Source organism: Carassius carassius, chromosome 23, assembly GCF_963082965.1.
Source record: "Carassius carassius chromosome 23, fCarCar2.1, whole genome shotgun sequence".
Classification (NCBI taxonomy): Eukaryota; Metazoa; Chordata; class Actinopteri; order Cypriniformes; family Cyprinidae; genus Carassius; species Carassius carassius.
Genome location: NC_081777.1, coordinates 8,093,530 through 8,116,175, shown reverse-complemented (window position 1 = coordinate 8,116,175; position 22,646 = coordinate 8,093,530). Strand labels below are relative to the sequence as shown.

Here is a 22,646-nt window from a genome sequence, read left to right as displayed (position 1 = left end):
CCTATCTATCTATCTATCTATCTATCTATCTATCCATTTAACCATGCCTATCTATCTATCTATCTATCTATCCATTCAACCATGTCTATCTATCTATCTATCTATCTATCTATCTGTCCATCCGTCCATGCATCCATCCATCTATCTATATGTAGGAAATAGACAAAAATATAGCACAGACAAAAACTGTTTAAATAAATTATGAAGTTATACTTTATCACATCTGCTCACTAAATACTCTCTAGGAAGTGACTATCCAAAGAATGAAATAAAGGAAGCGGAGGAGTGTAATTATGGACCGTTTATTATGTTCAGCTGTGTGAAGTGTTTTGAAGGTTTACATGCCAGAGCAGTTGGTCTCAGAAGCAGGAGGGGTCGGGCTTGTCCGAGCCTGGTTAAGTCTTTCACTCTCTCAGAACGATGCACATTAAATCGCTGAATCATAATCTTAAACACAAATAACACACCCTCTACGCACGCGATTTCACCAACAGGTTGTGACTAAAAATAATTTCCCATGATAGAATTGAGTGTAGAATACACCATAGGCCACTGTGGCTTTCATGATTAGACATCAAATAAAAAAAAAACTGCCCTTTCTGCCAAAGAACCATACCAATATGTATTAAAAATCAAATTTATCTGGAGTATTTAATTTTTGTACTGATGGACATTTCCCTTGAAAATATGAAACTGTCCAAATGAATTATACTAAACAGTATTGCACAGAAATTCAGCATGACATTATGACAGAGCGAGTTATGCAGTCTGGGTGTCAAGCAGTCGGACTCAGAGGCTCCAGACCCTCACACACACACACACACACACACACACACACACTGCCGATTAAGAGCGTGTCTGTGGCATGATGCTGGTCTGGGCTCCATTTGTCACACAAGTGTTGCACTTCCACGGGCTTGTCTCTCTGTGTGTGTCTCTCTGTGCCATCTGTGGGGGCCGGACAGTACTAAATCAGGCTGAGCAGTTTGAGTGGATGGGCTGCAGAGGTCTGCTGGCTAACCCTTCACCCTACACCCCCCGCAAAGCTCTCAAGAGGCTGGGAGTGCCCACCTCTGCCCCTCTGCCGTCAATCCCACACATACAGTAGACAACGGCAGACCAGTAGCAAGTAGTTTAGAAGTCGTTCTGCCTTCCTGCTGAACATTCACATGCTAACGAACAGATGATAATGGAGAGGTGTGTGTCATAAATGTGTGATTGTGTGCTTATGCATGTATGTAATAGTGAAGATGAATGAGGGAAGGGTCAGATGTTATCACTGCCACAAACTCTGGACCCCCAAAGAAGACTTTATGAAGCCACAGCGTGTTTAATCTAGTTTTTTCTCTCTCTCTCCCTTGATGTATAGATTAATAATTTAATTAGAATGATTATGCAGTTTTGAGGGCTATGCCCATTTGGAAGAAAAATCCCCTATTTAAATAATGTACTTAAATGACTCTCTCTCTCTCTCTCTCTCTCTCTCTCGCTCTCTCTCTCTCTCTCTCTCTCTCTCTCTCTCTCTCTCTCTCTCTCTCTCTCTCTCTCTCTCTCTCTCTCTGACCTTAGCCTATGTCTCTTTCTAGTGTTTCAGTTTCTGAAGAGATCTCAATAATCGCTCAAACTATGCTCAGATTTGCCAAGATAACAGTCTGTGATTACAAGTCAAATGTGAACATTCAATTTAGGCTATAGCTCTTTACTAATATATGTCCACAATTGATTATGAATATTTATCTTAAGAAAATTTGGATTGAAACTTTAATAAATCGTAAATGAGATCTCAATGTCTCATGAGCTTATGAAAGAACAACCTCTGAATAACAAAAAACCCTTTGGGATGTCTTAAGACATAAAACTTACACTTTTCAATTTTCTCTACCTGCTCTATTTCCCTGTCACGTCTTCACCTGTGCTGATGAGTTTATTAACAGCAGACTCAACTAGGTCAGTGGAACAAATTCTAAAGCTATTACCTGTATGTACAATGTGGGTCTGACCACTTACCTGAAGGATGTGGTGGCATTCTGAGTTGCTTCTCCACAGTTATATTTGCATTTAATGTTCTTATCATTATATCTACTCCGATTGCAGCAAAGAGGGATTTAGCAACTGCTGAGAGCAGATATAATATTGACTTTTAGATGCTTGTGTGCATTTCACAGCAACATTTATGCACTTACAAGAACGACAATACTAAACACTGTCGACTGCAGTGTCTCTCCACAGCTGCCAAATCCTCTAACACTCTCCCTTTCTTTGTTTCACTATCGGCTCGTGTGTTAATGTTCACACTCGTACACAATACAGCCTAAAGTGAATCTGTAACTAATTCATACAGCAGCTTACGTTAATATTTAATTCATCATCAAACATTTCGAAATATACTCGACCACATATACTGCAAACTTACATTTTATTTATGAAGGCATGCATATGCAAACGATAAACTTTGGAACTTTTGATCATAGCTGCATTTAATGAGCAGATTTTCTATGCAGGCCTTCATTATTGAAAACGGTTCTGAAAGGTTGACAGTGAAAATGCATGGGGGCACTGTGTCAAAATAAATTCTATGCGCTCCTTTCCTTTTTCACCCTCAAGCTGTAAGTCAAGATTTCCTTCCAAAGAGCAGTTCCAAGAAGTGTGGTTCGTTGTCCTCCCTTCCCAAAACAGTTCTGTGGAAAAGATTTAACAAGCAGCTTACTGCTGGGGGAAGGGTTTGGGAAGAGAGGGGGCCCCTCAGGGTCACCAAGATGTGAGGGCCACTCACATATACACACAAGAGATTTAAGACACTTTATTTGTGTGTTAAAAAGTGTTTACACTGCAACTTCATTAATAAATATGATATACAAATCTTTATATACATAAATAGATACACATATACAGACAATAAAGGTCTCACACTCTGGCAGGAGAAGGAAAAAAACAGCCGAGCAAGGGAAAGCAGCCAAAAACCACATCTACTAGCGCTGGAGTGGATGAAGGGAGTAAAGAGAAAGAGAGGGAGAGGGATAGAGAGAGGGAATAGGGAGGGATCAGTTTCTAGGCTAGGCTGTGGTTGGCTCTGCTGATGGATGGACTCGGGATGGATCGAGTTACACCATTTGCCGTGCATTAGTTTGTTTTTCCCCGCTCAGAACGGAGAGACACATCAAGCTTGACTTAGAGTTGTTGCGATCCAAATCGCGTAAAGAGAATCACGGATACAGATGAGGTGAGTTGATTTAATAGAGAAAGTGCAATGTTGCGAGCATTTGAGGCGTTAGAAATTGGGGAAAGGAGTAGAAGCGACCAGAAAAAAGATTTCCAAAACATCAGAAGTACTCTAGGTCCAGTGCAAAAAAAAAAAATATATATATATATATATATATATATATATATATATATATAGAACTGGAGCTATTTTTATTCACCCTGTTACCCGTTCACACCGATTCGGATTGTTTATAAGCTGACTGACGCACGCGCTAAGTTCTTCATTCTGAAGAGTAGCCACATTTCTTGAGGTAATCACTTAGTTGGTTTTATTTGGTTTGGGTTGTATTGGTTTGGTGAATGACGGGGGGTGGGTACTAGAGGAGAGGGAGGGTCTTGGTGTTATTTGATCGGTGAGCTTTTGAAGATCACAAAGCTTTATCCCGGGGACGAGCTGGACGAACCCCACGGGCACTGGGAATTGTTTTGCGTGGCTCGAATAAAACAAACACATGGGAAGCTTCTGGCATTATGGACCGAGCTGCACACATGTCTGATCTTCACTGGAATTAATAGCGTAAAACATTTTGGAATATAATGCGGAGAGGGTCTCTTAGTCTACATGCTCGTTTGGAGAACATTCAGGTAGGATTTCTGTTTTCCTTTTTTTATACTTTGTTGTCACACAGATGTTGGAGTAAATGTAGCATTTTGTTTTACCGCAACTTTTTTTTATTCATTTAGACTGTTAACTCAACACGGATGGAAGCGCTTGGATAAAACTGATTGTAGGCTATTTGGCATTATTAATGAGAGAAAAGCAGTGCCTTTACTGTCACATCCTGTTGATACAGTGTTTTTATTATTTGATCGAAAGTGGGTACAAAATAATGTTTGTAGGCCTATAATGTTTCTTATCGATTACTATCATAATATTAATGAAAAATAATTAATTACGAAAAACGGGATTTAAACAACTCAATGTGGGAAACTGATTCAAGCATTTGATTCCTCAGCTGTACCATTTCTTCTTATATAGCCTAGGCTATAATAAAACGGGGAGATGGCCAGAGTCCGAAATTAACTCGGACTTTAGGCTAAAATACAACAGATAATGTTTTTTACATAACAACGGAAAGGTAAATAATATAAATATTAGGAAATACTTGTATTCGTACACTTTAGTGTCAATTTTAAATATGTGGCATTGCTTGTGGTTTATTTGAGTGGAAAACGCCCTCATACAGGTCATAAATGCCCCTGAAAATCAATACCAGTTAATTTCTGACAATGGGTGGAACAGATGTATCTTAATGCACTTCACCCCTCCTGTCCCGTAATGATGAGGGATAGCCTAGTAGTAGAACAAGGCAGATTTAGAGCCTTAAATTAATCAAACCTTTGCATAGGAGTTGCATCATAAAATTCAAACTGATACGATCTCTTGAGCAAGAAAACAATAATATCTCTACTGCATGTAGGAGTGTGTTGCCGTTGTTGTGTAAAGTGGGTTTCGGAGCCCTCGGTCATGCATTAACACAATCAATTTCCCAGCAGTAGCCATTACCGACCCAACACTCTTCTGTTGTCTTTATGCATTTACTGCAACTCAGGAGATTCGTCACGCCTCGGCTCCAGCTTGAACGCTTTGAATCACACACGCTCTCTTCAAAGACTGAGTTCAGGTCCGGTTCCGAGCGGAGAAGGTTTAGTTTGAAGATGCTTTATGCTGTTCGTCTGGGCTGAATAAGCCATGGAGAAACTGTTGAGGGACATCCAAGATGCGCTTTGAGAAACACGCACGTAGCAAATGAAACGAAAAGAGTTTTTACGTGGAGTGGCAGCCGTCAGAAGAATGAATGAACTAATGAGTGAATGGGTTAGTTCTGTGTACGCGCAGAATGTTGCATGCTGAGGCAAATGCTAAATGCAAAACATGAAGTAGGGGAGACTGAGGTAACCTGTACTTAAAATTATTTTATGTCACAAATTCATTAGGCTACCACGTTTGAGGTTGTAAGACAAATAGAAAACATACGTTTACATTCTGTACATCTGTTGTACATCAAAGTTAATTTTCTTCAAAACAATTCTGATGCCATAACCTCAGTCCACCCATTTTATGTGAAACATGGTAAAACATTTTAATTCAAAACCAGCAAGCAACAAATGTTGAACAAATACATAAAACATAAGCTAAAACATTCATGTGCTGAGCTTTTGTTTAGCTCATGAGAACCGCATGTCTTTACAAGGACAGCAAAACTTGAAATCACCTTCACTGTGTGAAGCAGCTTACCTTCCCCAGGAGGAAAACACCATAATAAACAAACTAAATAATGTCTTCATTAAAATGCAGAAAAAAGCAGTTTTGTGAGGGTTAGGTTTAGGGGTCAGTGATAGAAAACAGAATTTGCTTAGTATAAACACGAGTCAATTTAAATGGATATCCACAATGACAGAAAAATACAGGCTTTTTTAACATGTACAGTAGTAGCTTGTGTGGATGCACTGTATATCAAGTTAGTCTTTCAACTTCTACTGTGACCTCAGAAGGGTGCTGGTCATTTATAAGAGTGATTTCACCCTGTAGCTGATTTTTAATTGGTTAAACGGTTTCGACTCCGTATTAAAACACTCCCTGCTCTTGTCTAACAATTTCTCGCTGTTTGACCATATGGAAGTTAATGAGATATGCTGTTCTCATAATGCATGCTCTTGTTAGTTTGTCCTTCATTAATGTGTGACATCGAGTTTAAGAGGTGCATCGCTTAGAAATACTATAAATGCAAACCACAAGAGTGCACGGCCCCCCTGCGTTTCCTCTTATCTCTGTTGAACCTGTCAACCCTCTTTCAGAGAGCGCCAGATAACATCTCCTGAAACTTCACCATGAAGCAGCCTCAGCACTTTTCATGTGGGTGTGTGAATAAAGTCAGTCACAACAGCTGGCCACATTGTGTCCACTAAGCCCACGCCAGTCCTGCTGTCTTGTTTTCAGCCTCGGTCAGGCTTGAGTAACTGATTTAACCTTTAAAGCATGGAAGTCTCCTCACTGGCCCAGAGTGAACGGACCCTGAGCTCTCCATTGTTCCCTTGACACACACACACACCTGCAGGAGATGGCTTTGGGAGAGTGGGGGTGGGGAGTAAGGCTGCACAGGTGGGGCAGTGACCCGTCTTACAGATGTGGAGTAACAAGTTGTCACTCCTCAGTTGTAATCCTACTGTAAACAACTTTATGATTTCAGTGCTCTTGTGTGGGAGAGCACTAATCTCAGCGTGAGTCTCTCTGAAACCACACACATCACAACTGCTGAGTTGTGAAAACAGATACGAGGGCCCATTTTTCAAGATCATTTTGCCGTTTTAGTGGGCAGTATGAACAATATCTTATGACAGTTTACCAATATCTTATCAATTTTTACCAGTATTTTAATGTTATTACTAAATAATATAGTTTTTTTTATAAATAACTATAACTAAATATATATTTAATTATAGTTATTATTTATAAAAAAATACTATATAAAAATACTGTCTACATATTACAGTAATATAATTATTATATATATTTATGTTTTTTAAAAATGTGCATAATCCAGTTACTTATATACATTACAAACAAAATATACTTAACTGACTTCATTATTATTTATGTATTTGTTTATAGAAGTTTTATATTTGGAAACAAACCAAAATATATAATTATTCATTAAGAATAGTTCATTTTATTTTATTAAACTGATATTTTATCAAACTAATAGTTCAGACTCAAAATTTTGATATGATGAGGCACAGATCAGAGTAAAATAGCTGATACATGCAAACCTGTGACTGCATGTAAATAGTTTGAATAATAATAATAACAATTTATTATATTTATATAGCGCTTTTCTAGGCACTCAAAGCACTTAACATAGACCGGGGGTATCTCCTCATCCACCAGTAGTGTGCAGCATCCACCTGGATCATGCGACGGTAGCCATATTGCGCCAGAACGCCCACCACATACCAGCTTACTGGTGGAGAGGAGACAGAGTGATGAAGCCAATCAGCAGATATGGGGATTGTTAGGAGGCCATGATGGTCGGAGGCCAATGGGCGAATTTAGCCCGGATGCCGAGGTCACACCTCTACTCTTTTCGAGTATATTTTTAAGTATATTTATTATACTTATATAAATATTTTATATACTTTATACGTTTTGAAATAAAAAATGGTAAAAATTATAATTCATGCTCAAAATTCTGACAATACCACAGTGCAATGTGCACACATGAACACAAATGATTATTAGTATATTTTAGTTATTTATTTATTTTTGTTTTTTAATGCAGAAACCTGGCAAAGTTGATTGCCAATCACAAATTATTAAACTCTGTTTTGTGTTATGCTTACCAAATACCCCTAATTAATAGTTCTACAATTACATGTTTAGCACACATCCCTTCACTGTGATATCACATTTTTTATCTTATATGTAAATAATGTAAAGCACTCCTGAGGACTGATATCTGCTTGTATATATCTGCCCACGGTGTAGATTTTCTAGCAGCATTTTGGCACATTTTGGCCATTGTGTTGTATATCATCATACTCGCCATCCCTATTTAACAGCTTCTGTTGATTTATTCTTTCTCAGTGTAAGGCCTCAGGCAGACCTGCAGGGTTCATGTTAAACCAAAGCAAGGTGATTGTGAACTGAACTCCACAGTTAAGTGACATAATTCATTCCTGAATCAGGATGCATGAAGCTAACCTTAGCACATCAGCTGCACCATTGGGGAGTGTTTATTTCACAAGGTTAACTGAAGCCACAGAACGTCACCGACCGGCTTTGTTCTTTTGGCCTTCACTCACGCATTTCCTGCAGCTGGACTCTTGTGGGCGGGTGCTGGGTGGATCTGCTGCAGGCAATGTTACTGGAATGACCTGCCAACACAAGCGGCTTGCCAGCATCCCATGAAAAGCAGCCAAAAACATCAACGAGTGTGCGATTGCGTCGCACGGAGAGCGGCTGTAATGAGAGTAGCCGGGGAGCAGCTAAACACTAACAGGTTGCGTGACTAGTCGCCTCTCTCAACGCAGGGCCTGTCCAGGCTCATACACCAGAGGGAAAGAATGGAAAACCAAACCAAGACATTCAATAGAAAACACGTTGCGCTGACTGTATATTGAAAAGAAATTCAAGCCGGCTGACCTTTGTATGTCCTTTGTTTCTGTTTTGCATTAGGTTTCTCTCGCTCTCTTTGCACGAGCCTGGTGTTTTTCGTATGCCGGAATTGTTGTGGTATTGTAGCGTGTCTGCGTAACTCCCTGTGGTGTTTCTATGAATAATGATTAGAGCTTGTGAGGAATTTCTGTCATTGACAATGAATATGTTCCAGGGTGCTGGAAATATCCTTTATTTCTTGAAGTAATATCCAGGCGGAGGAAATGATATGGCACTGGGAAGCTGTGATTAGACTCTCAGTGCTGTATTAAACTGGGGCTCCTCTTGTACACATCGCTTAATCCATACGGTGTTTCCCGACCCCTCAGAGAGAGCCATTCTGCTGATGTGTGCACTTCTGTACGGATCAAGGATGAGCTTGGGAAAAGAAATTCATTTATAACTCTGTTTTGATAGACACATTTTTTGACCCCTTGACCTTTGACTTCCACTGAGTGGCCAAACATTAAAGCTTTTAATCGCTCAAGCTCCCATGGGCAAGGGCAACTTCATCTTCATTCTTGTCTCGACTTCTGGTCTCTCCTTCTCTTCTCCTTTTCTCATCTTGATCCATCTTTTTTATCTCATATTATCTGTTTGTCTCATACAGTGCGTCTTCCTCATCTTGTTTGACCTATTTATGTCTGTCCTTCTCCATTTTTGTCCTCGTCACCTTGTCTTTTCTCACTTTGTCTCATCTTTCTTTTGTTTTTCTTCTCTTCTTTTTTATAATCTGTTCTGTTTTCATATTGTCCCTCATCTTGCCTCTCCTGTTCTTCCCTTCTTGTCTCTCATGTTTGTCTCATGTAATATGGTGTGTCCTTCTCATCTTCTCTGTTCTATTTTGTCTTGTCTCTGCTTCTCTTGTCTCATTTTTCTAATCTCGCCCCTTTCTTTTCTCTTTCTTGTCTCATTTTCTCTTGTTTCCTCATGTCCTCTCCTTGCTTCTCTTTTTTTTCAATTCTTGCCTTATCTTCTTGTCTTGTCTTTTTTCCTTCTTATCCTGTTGCTCCTTCTTATGTCTCTGGTCTCTTCTTGTCACTCTTTTCTACTTGTCTCATCTTATCTGGTGTGTCCTTCTCGTCTTTACTATTTGTCTTATCACATAATTTATTTCCTTCTCTTCATTTCTTGTCTCATACATTCTATACTCATTCTTTTCTCAGCTCCTCTCCTTGCTTCAATACTTGCCTCGTTTTGTCTCTTCTTTCCATCTCATCTTGTCTCTCATGCTTGTCTCAGCACCTCTTGTTTCCTTTTTCTCATCTGGTCCTTTTATTGTCTCATCTTGACTTTTTCCTTCCTTTTTCCCCCCTTTTTCCCTTATATTTTTTGTCTTTGTTTCTATGCTCGTCTTTTGTCTTTCTTTTCATTACTTCATCTTCTCAAATCATCAACCTTTTCTCTCATCTCATATAAGAAATTGCCAGAGAAAGAGTAATTTCTATTGATCCGATCAAAGCACGATAGCCCAGAATTCCTTGCAGTCAGTCTGTAGAAATAAAGATCCATTATGGCAACAGATGAGCAGAGAACCTCCCTTCCTTGAAGGACTGTGGATTGTATTTCATAAGGAGAATTTCCCTAGCTCACATCACATTCAGCTGATCAATTGAAAGCTGGTCAATCAACAGCTAATCAATAATAGCAGGGTGGTACAGTCAGCATATGCATATTACAGGATGGGAGCAGGTGTGCAGGGCCGCTAATTGCAAAAATGTCAATACTGTATGTGAGCATGTGTGGCGAGATGCGCTCAGGAAGTGGTTGAGGCCTGACTCACTCACTCTCTCTCTTTATTTCTGCCAAGCTGTTTGTTGTCTCCATGTAAATTGTTTATATCCGTTTGGGCTTTGCTGGCATGAATAATTTGTAGCTTTATAAATATTTGACTTTACACTACTCATTAATATGCACAGATGATTGTCTCTCCGGGACACGACCCCAGCCACAGCACGCAGACCTCTGAAAATCTTCCTGTTTGGATGTCCATTAGGAGACTTCTGTACCAGGCACAGCAAACACACTCCCAATCATAGTATTCAGTCCAAACACACATGCGCATTTAATAGTAAACAAATTCCATTCTAAAATACAGTGTACATGTGCATCAGGCTAGCTGATAACAGCGTTCATGTTTGTGGTGTCTTAAGCGCTCGCTTTCCACTCCCTATTTGTCTGTTTTTTGACCTTCTTCTCATGGACAGATTTTCAATCATGGGTATTGGCTGCCGAATACACACACACTAAATGATTTGTTGGGAGTGAACCTGCACGTGTAGACACAAAAATCAGGCTCTCTAATCTACACAGCAAATCCTGACAGAGGTCATGCACAAAAACACAAGAGCAAGTATTTAAATATAGTGGCTGATGTTTGCATGTGTTTGTGTGTGTTACAGGTAACATCCACATAAGTGCAGTACAGGAGGTGTGTGCCCTCTGTGCCAGCGATGGGGTGGCGAGAACTGACGATTGACCTGCTGCTACTACTGCTGCTGGTGGCATCCCATCTGGAGGCTGTGAGCTTTCCTGAGGACAACATCCCTTTAGATGTTGTGGACCGACACTGTAAGAACCAGACACCAGACTGCTTCTGAATTGCCCCTATCTACATAGGATCTTTATAAATAAAAAAAATAATAATAAAACATACTGGTGCTTCTTGAACTAAGGGCACCTTTGGCACTGCAGGCTTTTATAAAGTAAATGCCATGAGGCACACTTTTTTACACTCTTAACTAGTGCATCACATTTCCCATGAGCAATGGCTAGTGGATATACATGTAACAGAATACATTTTTTGTTCGTTTTGTCTTTCAAGGGACATTTTCAGTTAGCATTTTCTGTATTTCACAAAACAGTGAGACTTTTTGCATAATTTAACAAAATTACACTTGGGCACACAATAAAAATATTGCCATGTTCTCTGTAAAAAGACATGCACATATAAAGTCATTGCATTAGCGCTGCTGTGCTCTGCAGTGAGAAAACACTCCAGCATGCTGACAGTGCAGTTGCTGAACGTCAATGTGGGACCTGCATTCATTACTTTAGCAAAGTCTTTCTTCAGGGCAGTTTAACATACAGTTGCCATAGCCAATCAATACCAACATTGATCTCTGTTGACGCTAATACTGAATAACAGCGTATCTGTTTGTTCCACAGATGCACGACAGTACCCCGTGTTTCGTGGACGCCCCTCTGGCAACGAATCTCAGCACAGACTGGACTTTCAGCTGATGACCAAGATTCATGATACGCTTTTCATCGCGGGCAGGTAAGTCACCACAGGATGTGGAAGGGAGATCTTTGACCGTTTGACCTGTTCAGACGAGCTGTTTGATGAACAGTAGAACTATGAGTAGTAATTTGTGTGAAAACTTTCTCTCTCTCTCTCTCTCTCTCTCTCTCTCTCTCTCTCTCTCTCTCTCTCTCACACAGAGACCAGGTGTATTTAGTGAGTCTGAGAGAGTCCTACAGGAATGAGATTATTCCATACAGGGTGGGTTCACAGTAAATTAATTTATGACCAAAGTGCTCTTGTCCCATTGAGGCATGCCAAGTGATAAAAACTATCTCTCGTAAATCTAAGTTCCAATTCCAGTAATCAAAGCACTAGGTTTCTGTTTCTGTCTTTCTGTCCTTGCCCATGGTTTAGCATTTTTGGTAATGTTTAAGAGTGTGGGAAACTGTGTCTAATGGTGATGGTGTGTGATGTCACAGAAGCTAACGTGGCGGTCGGGACAGGCGGACAGGGAGACGTGCGCCATGAAGGGAAAGCACAGAGTGAGTCCTCCACCTTTTCAGCATAAATCAGCCATCTCTGGTTTTGTAGTATTTACAGCACTGAAGCAACCATAAATCTCACTGTCTTGTCTTCCTCTCAGGACGAGTGCCATAATTTCATTAAAGTCCTGGTTCCGAGAAACGATGATCTTGTGTTCATCTGTGGAACAAATGGTTTCAATCCCATGTGCCGTTACTACAGGGTAGGTTACGCTGTTAGGGCTGCGTGACTGTCTGCCTGTTGTTTTGCTTTTAATAAGTGACTGGTTAATGTAGATAGGAGCAGTTTACAGTACAATGAAGATAAGAACTCTGTATCTCTATATCTTCTATGTATTTCCCTCTCTTATTTAGTTGGATAACTTGGAATTTGATGGGGAAGAGATCAGCGGTTTGGCCCGATGCCCGTTTGACGCCAAGCAGACGAACGTTGCCCTGTTTGCTGGTATGAGAGCTGTCAGGATAATGAGGAGGATGATGAATAACTTTGCCATGAATTTGAAAGGTTTTGGATAAAATTAACACTCCAATGAGAGCTGAGACTTATGTTGCACATAAATCAGAAGCGGCGAGAACGTCCTGTCTTCACGCCAGCTCTGTTATTATATAGACAGGAACGGCACAACCTGGCGAGAATTAGCACGCTGTGATGTCACATGTGCGTCTGAACGAGTCTGGACAGACCACACCGCAAAAAAACTCCATTTTAAAATATAAAGCATTAAACTCACTAAATGTAACTAGATTCATGCTTGAAACAAGGAAGTATTATTATTATGACAGAAAGATGATTTCTTTTTTAGGACCTGTAACATATAAAATAACAGGAACAAGGAAGTTAAAAAGCAAAAGTGTTGCGAAATATCTTGTTCAATGTATCATGCATTTATTAGTGTGAACAACCAAGGTGTGAATAAAGCCTTTAGTGTTCTGAGAAGTGTTTTGAGCTCCAAGTATATTCCTTATTTTGTATATAATTATGTAATGAAGATAAAATGTTTTTTAAGCTCACGTATTTATGTCATAGATGGTAAGCTGTACTCAGCAACCGTGGCAGACTTCCTGGCCAGCGATGCTGTGATTTATCGCAGCATGGGAGATGGTTCTGCCCTTCGCACCATCAAGTATGACTCCAAGTGGTTAAAAGGTACAGAAACTCTTGCTTCATGTACACACTTTGTTAACCATGCTGAACCCAGTACACATCTGACATATAACCTGTAACCATACCTTAAAGAATTGGGTCAGTGTGGGAGAAAGAAAATGGTGCGTGTTGATGTAAAATCCAGCTTCCTGTGGCACAAACTAGGTCGACACTTAGCCATACACTCAGTCAACAAAAACGCATCAAAATTTAACTTGGGGTCAGCGGCGGAGATGCTAATGCTTCTCTCTCTTTCTCTTCCAGAGCCACATTTTCTCCATGCCGTGGATTATGGGGATTTTGTCTACTTTTTTTTCAGAGAAATCGCAGCCGAGCACAACAACTTGGGAAAGGTATGACTTGCTATGAAATGTGCAATGCTAACAGGGCTACGGGTGCTTAATTTCACAAAACACACACAAAAACTAATGTGATGGTACCATGGTATAATGAAGTTATCAGATGGTAATACCGTGGTATCTGAACTCGAATTATGTAGTTCTGATTTGTATGTTAATGTAGTATTTATAGGCTTTTATTAGAGATGAGGGTTTGTCCCAGAGGGTCAATATATCTTCCGTTGCCTCAGGGTTAGCTTTAAATTGGCCCATATAATGACTTCTTTGTACCACAAACTAATTAATATTTAAGTTTAGTTAATATTGCAATCAACACCTGCATTGAGAGCAGGTTTTACAGTAGTGAATTATTAAGATTGTTACATGCTGCTAATTCAAGCCCTCTAGCACATTGCAGTTTTGTTCTATCGAAGAGAAAAAAAAATGTTTCTTGTGTATATTTAGATTCGACTTAGCCATCGGGGAGTTAGATCTATTATTTAGAGAGTGATGCTGAGTTTCTCCTGCTATTTTTCTCTCGCTGCAGGCGGTTTACTCCAGAGTGGCTCGGATCTGTAAAAATGACATGGGAGGGTCTCAGCGGGTGCTGGAAAAACACTGGACATCTTTTGTTAAGGCTCGCTTAAACTGTTCTGTTCCTGGAGAATCGTTTTTCTACTTTGACGTTCTCCAGGCTATTACGGACATCATCGACATTAATGGGGTGCCTTCTGTGGTTGGAGTTTTCACCACCCAGCTGAACAGGTAAAGCTCATCACAATCCTTTCCAGAAAAACTCCACATGGAAACATACTTAATAGCACTAACGCCGCTGTTTCTGATTTATTTAGTATCCCGGGCTCCGCGGTGTGTGCGTTCTCCATGGCGGACATTGAGAATGCATTCCGTAGTCGTTTCAAAGAGCAAAAGACGGCAGATTCAGTGTGGACGCCCTTTCCAGAAGATAAGCTGCCCAAGCCCAGGTTGGTGCATGCACTAGTGCGTGACGGGCTAATCATTGTGAGATTAATAATTAACAAGCAATAATTGGACATGCTGCATATTTAACCTGCGTGTGCAGTGGCCATATGGAGGCGGGTATAGATTTACAGGCATGTGGCACATGGCTCTTTGCCCTCTTTCACTCAACCAGAACTGCATGTGTGTGCGTCTTGTCTTTTCAGACCTGGCTGCTGTGCGGGACACAGTTCAGCAGAGTCTTACAAAACCTCCATCGAGTTTCCAGACGAGACCCTTCAGTTCATCAAGTCACACCCTCTCATGGACGCCGCAGTCCCCTCCATTGGAGACGAACCGTGGTTCACCAAAACAAGAGTCAGGTACAGGCACAGTGCCACCATTCAGCCCAGACTAAAAAAACCTTGATCTAACACACTCACATTTGTTGCAACCAAGGTATTTGACAAACAGCACAGTCTGCCCACTTGGACAGGAAAAGCCACCAGCTCTCTTTGGTTTATCTGTATAGTCAGAATTGTTTTTTTGAAATCTTTTGAATTCTTACATAAAACATATAAATACATAACAACATAAATACTGGCACGCCTAATTTAACTACTTCAGGTCTTGATAGATGTGTCGCGTTTCAACATGTTTTGTCCTGTGTCAGCTCAAGTTAAGCTGTTGTAAATTAGGCGTCTCCTTGTAACTGAAAAGCGGCGTTGTACTCAAGTGTTTTTCCTTCATCTTTGTAGATACAGGCTCACGGCACTTGCCGTTGATAACAGCGCAGGACCCCATAAGAATTACACAGTGGTTTTCATTGGCTCTGAGGCAGGCATCGTGCTAAAAGTTCTAGCCAAGACATCCCCACTGTCTTTGAATGACACCATCCTACTGGAGGAGATTGACGTTTTCAACCAAGCCAAGTATGTTTTTCTACCTATAATTATGTCCTGATCAGTCTCTAAAAACTTTTTATGAAGCAGTCTTGGCTATTAACCAAGAAATGACTCCCAGATTATCCTTTTATGACCTGAATGAAAGTTTTGGATCCTTTGAGATGAGATTAGATCTGTTTAATGTGAAAGTGAAAGGTTTTCACTTTCCCTCGTCAATGTGTTTTTTTTGTTCTCTTTCTGCTGAACTGTGTGACTGAAGAAAGCAGTGACTGACGGATAGATCTGATAACATGATTTATCTGTTCTTCACGGTCTCCCGCCCTCCGTTCTGTTTTTCTCCCAGGTGTTTATCCAGCAATGAGGACGATCGGAGAATTCTGTCTTTCCACCTAGATAAAGACACCCACACACTCTACGTGGCCTTTTCCAGCTGCGTGGTCAGAATACCACTCAGCCGCTGTGAACGACACAGTTCCTGTCAAAAGTGAGTCCTGAACACAGCTCTGTTCATACAGGCTGGTTATTGCTGGTAATCAAACGGTTAGTGGTTGTCATAGTATTGTTTTTTTTTCCTACTATGGAAGTCAGTGGCAACCATTTTAATTTTTGGGTGAACTATCCATTTAACCATTGTGTGGTTTGTTCGTTTTCCATATTGTGAAGTTACAAACATTTGTTTTTTGATGTTACAGGTCTTGTATTGCTTCTAGAGACCCGTACTGCGGCTGGATGTCACATGGAGCTTGTGAGCGTATACCTGCAGCTATGCAGTAAGTCAATCACAAAAATATTCAAATTTACCTAGAAAATGATGTTGCTCAAAATGTACATTCTTAGTACAAGCTCATTATCTTATTACTCTTTTTTTCTGTTTTGCAGAACTGGTTATGAGCAAGATGTTGAATACGGCAACATAGCTCACCTCGGTGATTGTCATGGTGAGCTCATCAACACGTGCCCCTTTTCAGAAACATTAGTTAGTAGTTGTGACGTCAATAACCCCCTCACACTCTCAGCTGATGGAAATTAACACATATCACACAAACATCATACTAATTCCTCTGACAATTAAAAACTCACACATACATTGTGTAGGCCTTAACTTTACAGAAAGTGAAAGAGCGATACAGTTTAAACCAGAGGAAAACAATCACTTTTTATTATTTTGTAATTTAATAAGAACAGTTTTAGCGTTTTTATAATTTCAAACTTTTATTTTTATTTTCTGCTGATTTACTGTTCCTTTAATTCTTTTAGAATTTTTGGCCACTACATCAGCGCCAGATTTCAAATCATATGGCGACCCAACCTCTGGTTAGTTTCCTGTACTGCACTGGTTTCATTCATTGAGTTCATCTTTCTCCCTTTCTTTTCTCCGCTATTTCTGCACCAACCCTCATTCCTGTGCTTTTCATCATATTATCACCATTATCATTGAGAGTCACCTGATCTCTCAGCACCAGCTTGTCCATCATTTTATTCATTCATTCTTTCGTTCTTGCATGGATATGTGTTGCCTCCACCTTATCATCTCCCTGGAATATATTGTTGTCTCCTTATTCTATTAGAAATAATCTTCATCCTTTCCCTCCTCTCAGGCTGAAATTTTCCTTACCTGAGACTCTGCACAGTCATTACTTTCCTGTAATGGTTTAAAACATCAGAGTCAATCTCATCTAAAAATTAACCTCAATGAATCGAATGAACTGACGTATGACCGTTCTGTCAGTATGTACTAACCCCGATCGTTACGTTGCGCCTATGATGGGCTCCGATTCTATAACAGTTTGTTTGTCGCTACAGACATGGAGTTGCCTTCATCGTCAGTCACAGTGCCCGCGACCTCTGAACCCATACAATCACCCCAAACCATCCCCACTCAGATACCCCAACTCTTTGGCTCACGGAAATTTGTGCTTCACGATGACCCAGCCACTTCACATTCTGTTGAGCATATACCAGGTGTGCTGGAGGGTAAGGCCTTGACCAGAGCGCCTTAGCGCTGCTGCATGGAATTCTGGGTAATAGCTGCTATTAGTGCTGCTAGTCTACTGAGAGAGTGCAAACATCTCTGATAGCAGCCCATTCCTTACCAAAATGGCACGATAAGCAATTCTGCAGTCAGTCACACTACATTAGCAAAGTAGAGATGCAGACGCCTAGTACAAGTGCTCTTGAAAACTTTCAAGTCAGCACTATGCCTTGTTTTCTTGAAGTGCATAGAGATGATACAAGCAGCTATACTTAGATTCCATCAGCGTCTAAAGCTTTTTATTATTATTTTCCTTACTTTTAAAAATCTTTTGTTACTATGGTTTTTCCTCCACGTTTAACTTTATTTTCTATATGTTTTCATTTAATCCATTTTCTATGGCATTTTTTGTTCAATCTGTCTTAAATGGCTACATCTGTATCTTCTTTCATGCTTTTCTTTCTCTGCCCTTGGTTTTGAGTTTTAGAGAATCTTCCAAAGGCCTTGCCACTAAGCAACACTTTTAATCACCTTTCGAGCAACATTATTCACCAGCTAACTCCTTTGAATATATGCGGACACTAACATCACTCACCCCTGGGTGCTAGACGAAGACGGCGGGCTTAATTCTCTTTGGGAAAACTCTCATGTAAAACAACAACATACTAACTCACCTGTCGCTGCAACCCATGTGCAATAAAATGTTCTACCACACCACTTTACTAATTTGCCTCCTTCACTAATATAATAACAGGCTACTCAATGTATTTTCTGAATGCTAAGTAGACTTCTTTAAAAAGCTTTTTATATGCTGGAAATAACAGTTGTATGTTTTTGATTGACACCAAATTTTTAAGCATCCTTTGTGGGGGGAAAGGACTTTTGGCTTTAACAGAAAGCTATTCAGTGATCAACTGTGCAAGTCTGTTAACATGGAATCTGGCTATCTGTGTTGCAGGTGTGTGGGAAATACAAGCAGGTGAATCTAACCAGATGGTGCACATGAATATCCTTATCTCCTGTGTGTTAGCTGCATTTCTGCTCGGTGCATTCATCGCTGGCATGGTCGTTTACTGCTATAGAGATGCCTTCCTTCGCACTCCACGCAAGATCCAAAAAGATGAAGAGTCAGCACAGTCCTGCACTGATTCCACTGGCAGTTTTGCCAAGCTCAACGGTCTGTTTGACAGTCCTGTGAAAGAGTACCAACCCAATATGGATACTCCCAAACTTTACACCAACCTGTTGAGCAATGGGAGGGAGGTGCCAACCACCGGAGACACAAAGACGATGCTCCTGAGTGGACAGCCACCAGAACTAGCAGCACTGCCTACACCTGAATCAACACCTGAGCTTCAACAGAAGGGCCTTCAGCCAATTAAGAACCAATGGGAGAGAGCTCATGGAAAGATAAGTGGCTCCCGCAAAGATGGGCCACCCAAGAGTCCGCAGTACCTTTCCTCCAGTCCCCCTCCCCATTCTACCATCAATAACCCCCACATCCCCAGTGCCGTGGTACTGCCCAATGCCACACATGAGAACAGGGCATCCTTCAGTACTTCTGAAGGGCCCCAAGCAGAAAAGAGGATCCATACTAGTGATCAACATGGTTCCAAATCTGGCCGTAAAGACCAGCGGCGCACTGTGGATGCCAGGAACACCCTGAATGACCTCTTGAAGCACCTGAATGATAGCAACCCAAAGGCCATCATGGTGGAGATGCCCAAATCCCGACAGCACCTGATGCTGGAACCCATTGTAAGCCCAACAGAGATTCCCCCCAAAGTCCCAAGCCGAGAGGCCTCCTTGTACTCTCCCTCTTCCTCTCTGCCCAGGAATAGCCCGACCAAGAGACTGGATGTGCCGACTACACCAACATCACCCACAGGGCAGATGGGAACTCTCGAGAGACAGAGGTATCACCGCAGCTCATCCCAGCGGCACTCCATATCCTCGCCGCCCAAAGGGCTGCACTCCCCTAGCGGGGCCATAGTGTCCCGGCAACCTAGTATGAACAGAGGTGGGTACATGCCCCCAACTCCTAGCCCACCCACTAGACTAGACTCTCATGGGGTACCGATGGCTATGACACCTTCCGTATCCCGGCAGAGCAGCTACAGTGGTCATGGATCTTTACCACGAACGTCCATCAAACGGACAGCATCATTAAAGCCCGATGTGCCCCCCAAACCCAATGGCTTTGCACCACAGACTGCACAAATGAGGGCAGTGAACAAGTATAGCTACTGAAATGCTTACCAGGATCTTACTCAATGAATGGACAGTGGGAGTAAAAGCATTTGGCCCGCAGAGATATGGCGTGCCAGTCTCCGTTCCCTATGAAGGGATATTAATCGGATGGCAGAGCTTCTGTTTCGGGTAGTTGTGCCAGTTCTCAATGACGTTGTCCTGTCACGCTTAAGTGGCAGGTGACGGATTCTGATCTTTAAGGCGGCAGGAACGCCTGAGGTCATGGGTCACAGCTGACATGCAGCATAAAGCAGCTGCTTAGTTGCTGCAGTCATCAGGGCAGCGTATGCTCCCCTATACACTGTTCTCCCCATCAATGTGAACTGTATTTGTTAGATTGTTTGGAAAATATGATATTCTTGCTTGGATATCTCTCCAGAAGACAGGCAGAGTGGAAGGGACATGCTGTGTGTCTGTGTTTGATTAGACTCTGGGGCTAACCAGTGTGCATTCATTTACCATGTTTTTTTTCAGTAAACTGAGAACAAGCTTGAGTCATCGCTGACATAAACCTACATCCCATTTATGGTGCATTAACATCAGATGTGTTTGGACACAGAAGTCCAGACATTAATTAATCATTTCTGTGTGCAAAATGTCCAGGGCTCCTGCTTGGACTACTGATTTTAAAACTCACAGGGTGAAAGTGTCCTCAACATTTGTGCTGCTAAGTGTAGACCATGACAATGTTTAACATACTCCAGTGTGGCATTTCATGCAGCAGTTCGGTGTGTCAAGCTGCGTCAAGCTTCTAAACCCAAAGGCTCAGCACAGGATCACGCTGGTTAAATGAAAAATGTTCTCTTTGGTCATTTTTAGTTCCAGAAAATTACTGGGAATCCTGTAATCCAATAAAGTCAACTTTCAACTATGACGTAAGGCAGATCATTGATCAACCTCTCTCCTTTCTTTCATGCCAAGCAAGCACTGCTGTTGGTTCTGTGAAGTTCAAGACAATTTTATTCTCCTTTTACATTCTTGAATATTCCTTGCAGTTTACACCATTTGAGAGACCTAGCTTTTTGGTCACTGGGCAAAGTATTAGATAAAACTGCAAACACCACATTCCTTACTATAAAGCACTAGTCAACTCTGTGGCAAAACCCATCCTCGGCTCCATACTAGACCCTAAACTCCATACTAGTTAAATTTTCACTTTGCTTGTATAAAAGAACAGAGGCCTCAATTTCATACACACTTTAAGTGTACAATCACTGCAATACCTACCAGTGTGTCTTGCAGAGTTGTGCCAGTGATAGCGTTATTGTAAATATACAACTATTTAAGTGTGGATACTTTCAAGGCAAGTTAACCTGGATCAGTGTATTTGTGTGCCTTATTAGAGTCATGGGAGCGCAGTTTTCGTTTTGGAAATTTCACTATCATCAGACACATAATTCTTGGTTGGATATGAGCAGGGAGTTTACCCAAAAGTGAAATTTTAGGACTTGGTTATTGCAAAACCCATAATGATTGACCAGTAATCTGACAATTTGGAGTGTGAGCAGATGCATCCCCTCAGTATTTGCAGTGACTATGGCCCTGGATGGGGAGACCATGATATGGCTGGACCTTCAGAATTACATTTCTTTTATAGAAATGGGATAAAAAAAATAAATAAAATAAAATAAACATTATAATAATTACTTGGCCATTTTCTTATTGCCATTTTATTTTCATGCATTTTGGGAAGGTTCTAATTTGCAATGATGACATGCCATGCAGTGAAGGTTTTATGAATCTAAAATGTATATCATCTAACTCTCAGCTCACAATATTTCACAACATTTAATGGGGTCAAATCAAGATGTGATTTTATAGCACATCTACAATTATCAATGATTATAGACTCACAGTTTGTTTGAAATTACTTGGGGATTTTAGTATATTAAGGGGAAACTTGCCTGTTCATTCCCAAAGCTTCATGTTTGTTTACATGTTCTGATTATATTAGAATGGCTGAGTGGAGGCTGGTGCATCATCACCTGCTAAAGATCAATTTTATTAAAGGAGAGAGAGTTGATCCTGTGTTCTGGTTCAAGGTGTCCTGTGTTGAGCTGCCTTGTATATTGCAATATAAATCTGCAATCTGACTTCAAGCCTTTACTGTTCAGTCAATACGTGCAAAGAAACCAGACTGGTCAACCTTTTATTTTTAATACTGTGCAAACATTGGCAGTGAAATACAGCTTTTCCTTTCTGGAATATTTTAATGTGTAGATATTGTAAAGCTGTACTGTGAAAGTGTAAATAATTACAGTCATTGTTTAAGAATATTTTTGTTGACTTTTTTTAACGGCATGTATAGTTGAAATAAAATATTACTGCACAGAAAATGTTTTCTTTCCTTCTTTGATCATAAAGAATGATACCTCTGTAACACATACTCTGTAAGACAGATGATAATATAATATGCAGTCATGGGACACCCAAGAACCTTGGAATTTGCCATCCCTGATGGCAAACTTGTTGTGACTGCACTCTCTAAAGGGAGGGTAAATGGGGAGGGGGTTCATGTTTGGGTGAACTCTTCCTTTAAATCTGAAGCAAGTTTCATGCCCAATTCAAATTTTCTGAAATACAAATAATGTGCAAATAAATACTGAACCCCAACACATGCTGTCAATCTTTCTGCATGTTGAATCTGTGGGCTGAAACTCAAAGCTGCACGACTGATGTCTTCTCTGATGAGAGACTTAGCACCGACTTTATTTTTAGACCCTTGTTTTGAAATCTCGATGGAGAATAAGCCATTCCACATCTCATTGGGAAATCCTCCAAAGTCATTTGTAAGCTGAGCACCCAACATCTGCTCCACTGACTCAGACTACAGCCACCTACACATAAGCTCTCACACACACACACACACACACAC

At 40.8% G+C, this 22,646-nt stretch overlaps 1 protein-coding gene across 8 annotated transcripts in view; it reads left to right on the top strand.

Moving 5' to 3' along the window:
- Positions 1–22,107, top strand: part of sema6dl (sema domain, transmembrane domain (TM), and cytoplasmic domain, (semaphorin) 6D, like) — a 120,111-nt gene extending 98,004 nt beyond the window's left edge. For 2 of the 8 annotated variants that reach the window (XM_059506150.1, XM_059506151.1), the window contains 18 exons: positions 10,819–10,987; positions 11,585–11,696; positions 11,861–11,921; positions 12,143–12,205; positions 12,307–12,408; positions 12,560–12,650; positions 13,233–13,352; positions 13,614–13,702; positions 14,235–14,452; positions 14,539–14,670; positions 14,872–15,027; positions 15,403–15,576; positions 15,893–16,033; positions 16,242–16,319; positions 16,429–16,487; positions 16,807–16,863; positions 17,353–17,523; positions 18,480–22,107. In XM_059506150.1, coding sequence (XP_059362133.1) covers positions 10,870–10,987; positions 11,585–11,696; positions 11,861–11,921; positions 12,143–12,205; positions 12,307–12,408; positions 12,560–12,650; positions 13,233–13,352; positions 13,614–13,702; positions 14,235–14,452; positions 14,539–14,670; positions 14,872–15,027; positions 15,403–15,576; positions 15,893–16,033; positions 16,242–16,319; positions 16,429–16,487; positions 16,807–16,863; positions 17,353–17,523; positions 18,480–19,771 — 3,234 coding nt within the window. In that variant the 5' untranslated portion in view covers positions 10,819–10,869 and the 3' untranslated portion in view covers positions 19,772–22,107. Of the gene's footprint in view, positions 1–3,067; positions 3,221–3,625; positions 3,847–10,818; positions 10,988–11,584; positions 11,697–11,860; positions 11,922–12,142; positions 12,206–12,306; positions 12,409–12,559; positions 12,651–13,232; positions 13,353–13,613; positions 13,703–14,234; positions 14,453–14,538; positions 14,671–14,871; positions 15,028–15,402; positions 15,577–15,892; positions 16,034–16,241; positions 16,320–16,428; positions 16,488–16,806; positions 16,864–17,352; positions 17,524–18,479 lie in introns of those variants that run through there. The other 6 variants (XM_059506152.1, XM_059506148.1, XM_059506149.1 and 3 more) reach the window with 6 other exon arrangements.
- The last annotated feature ends 539 nt before the right edge of the window (positions 22,108–22,646 follow it).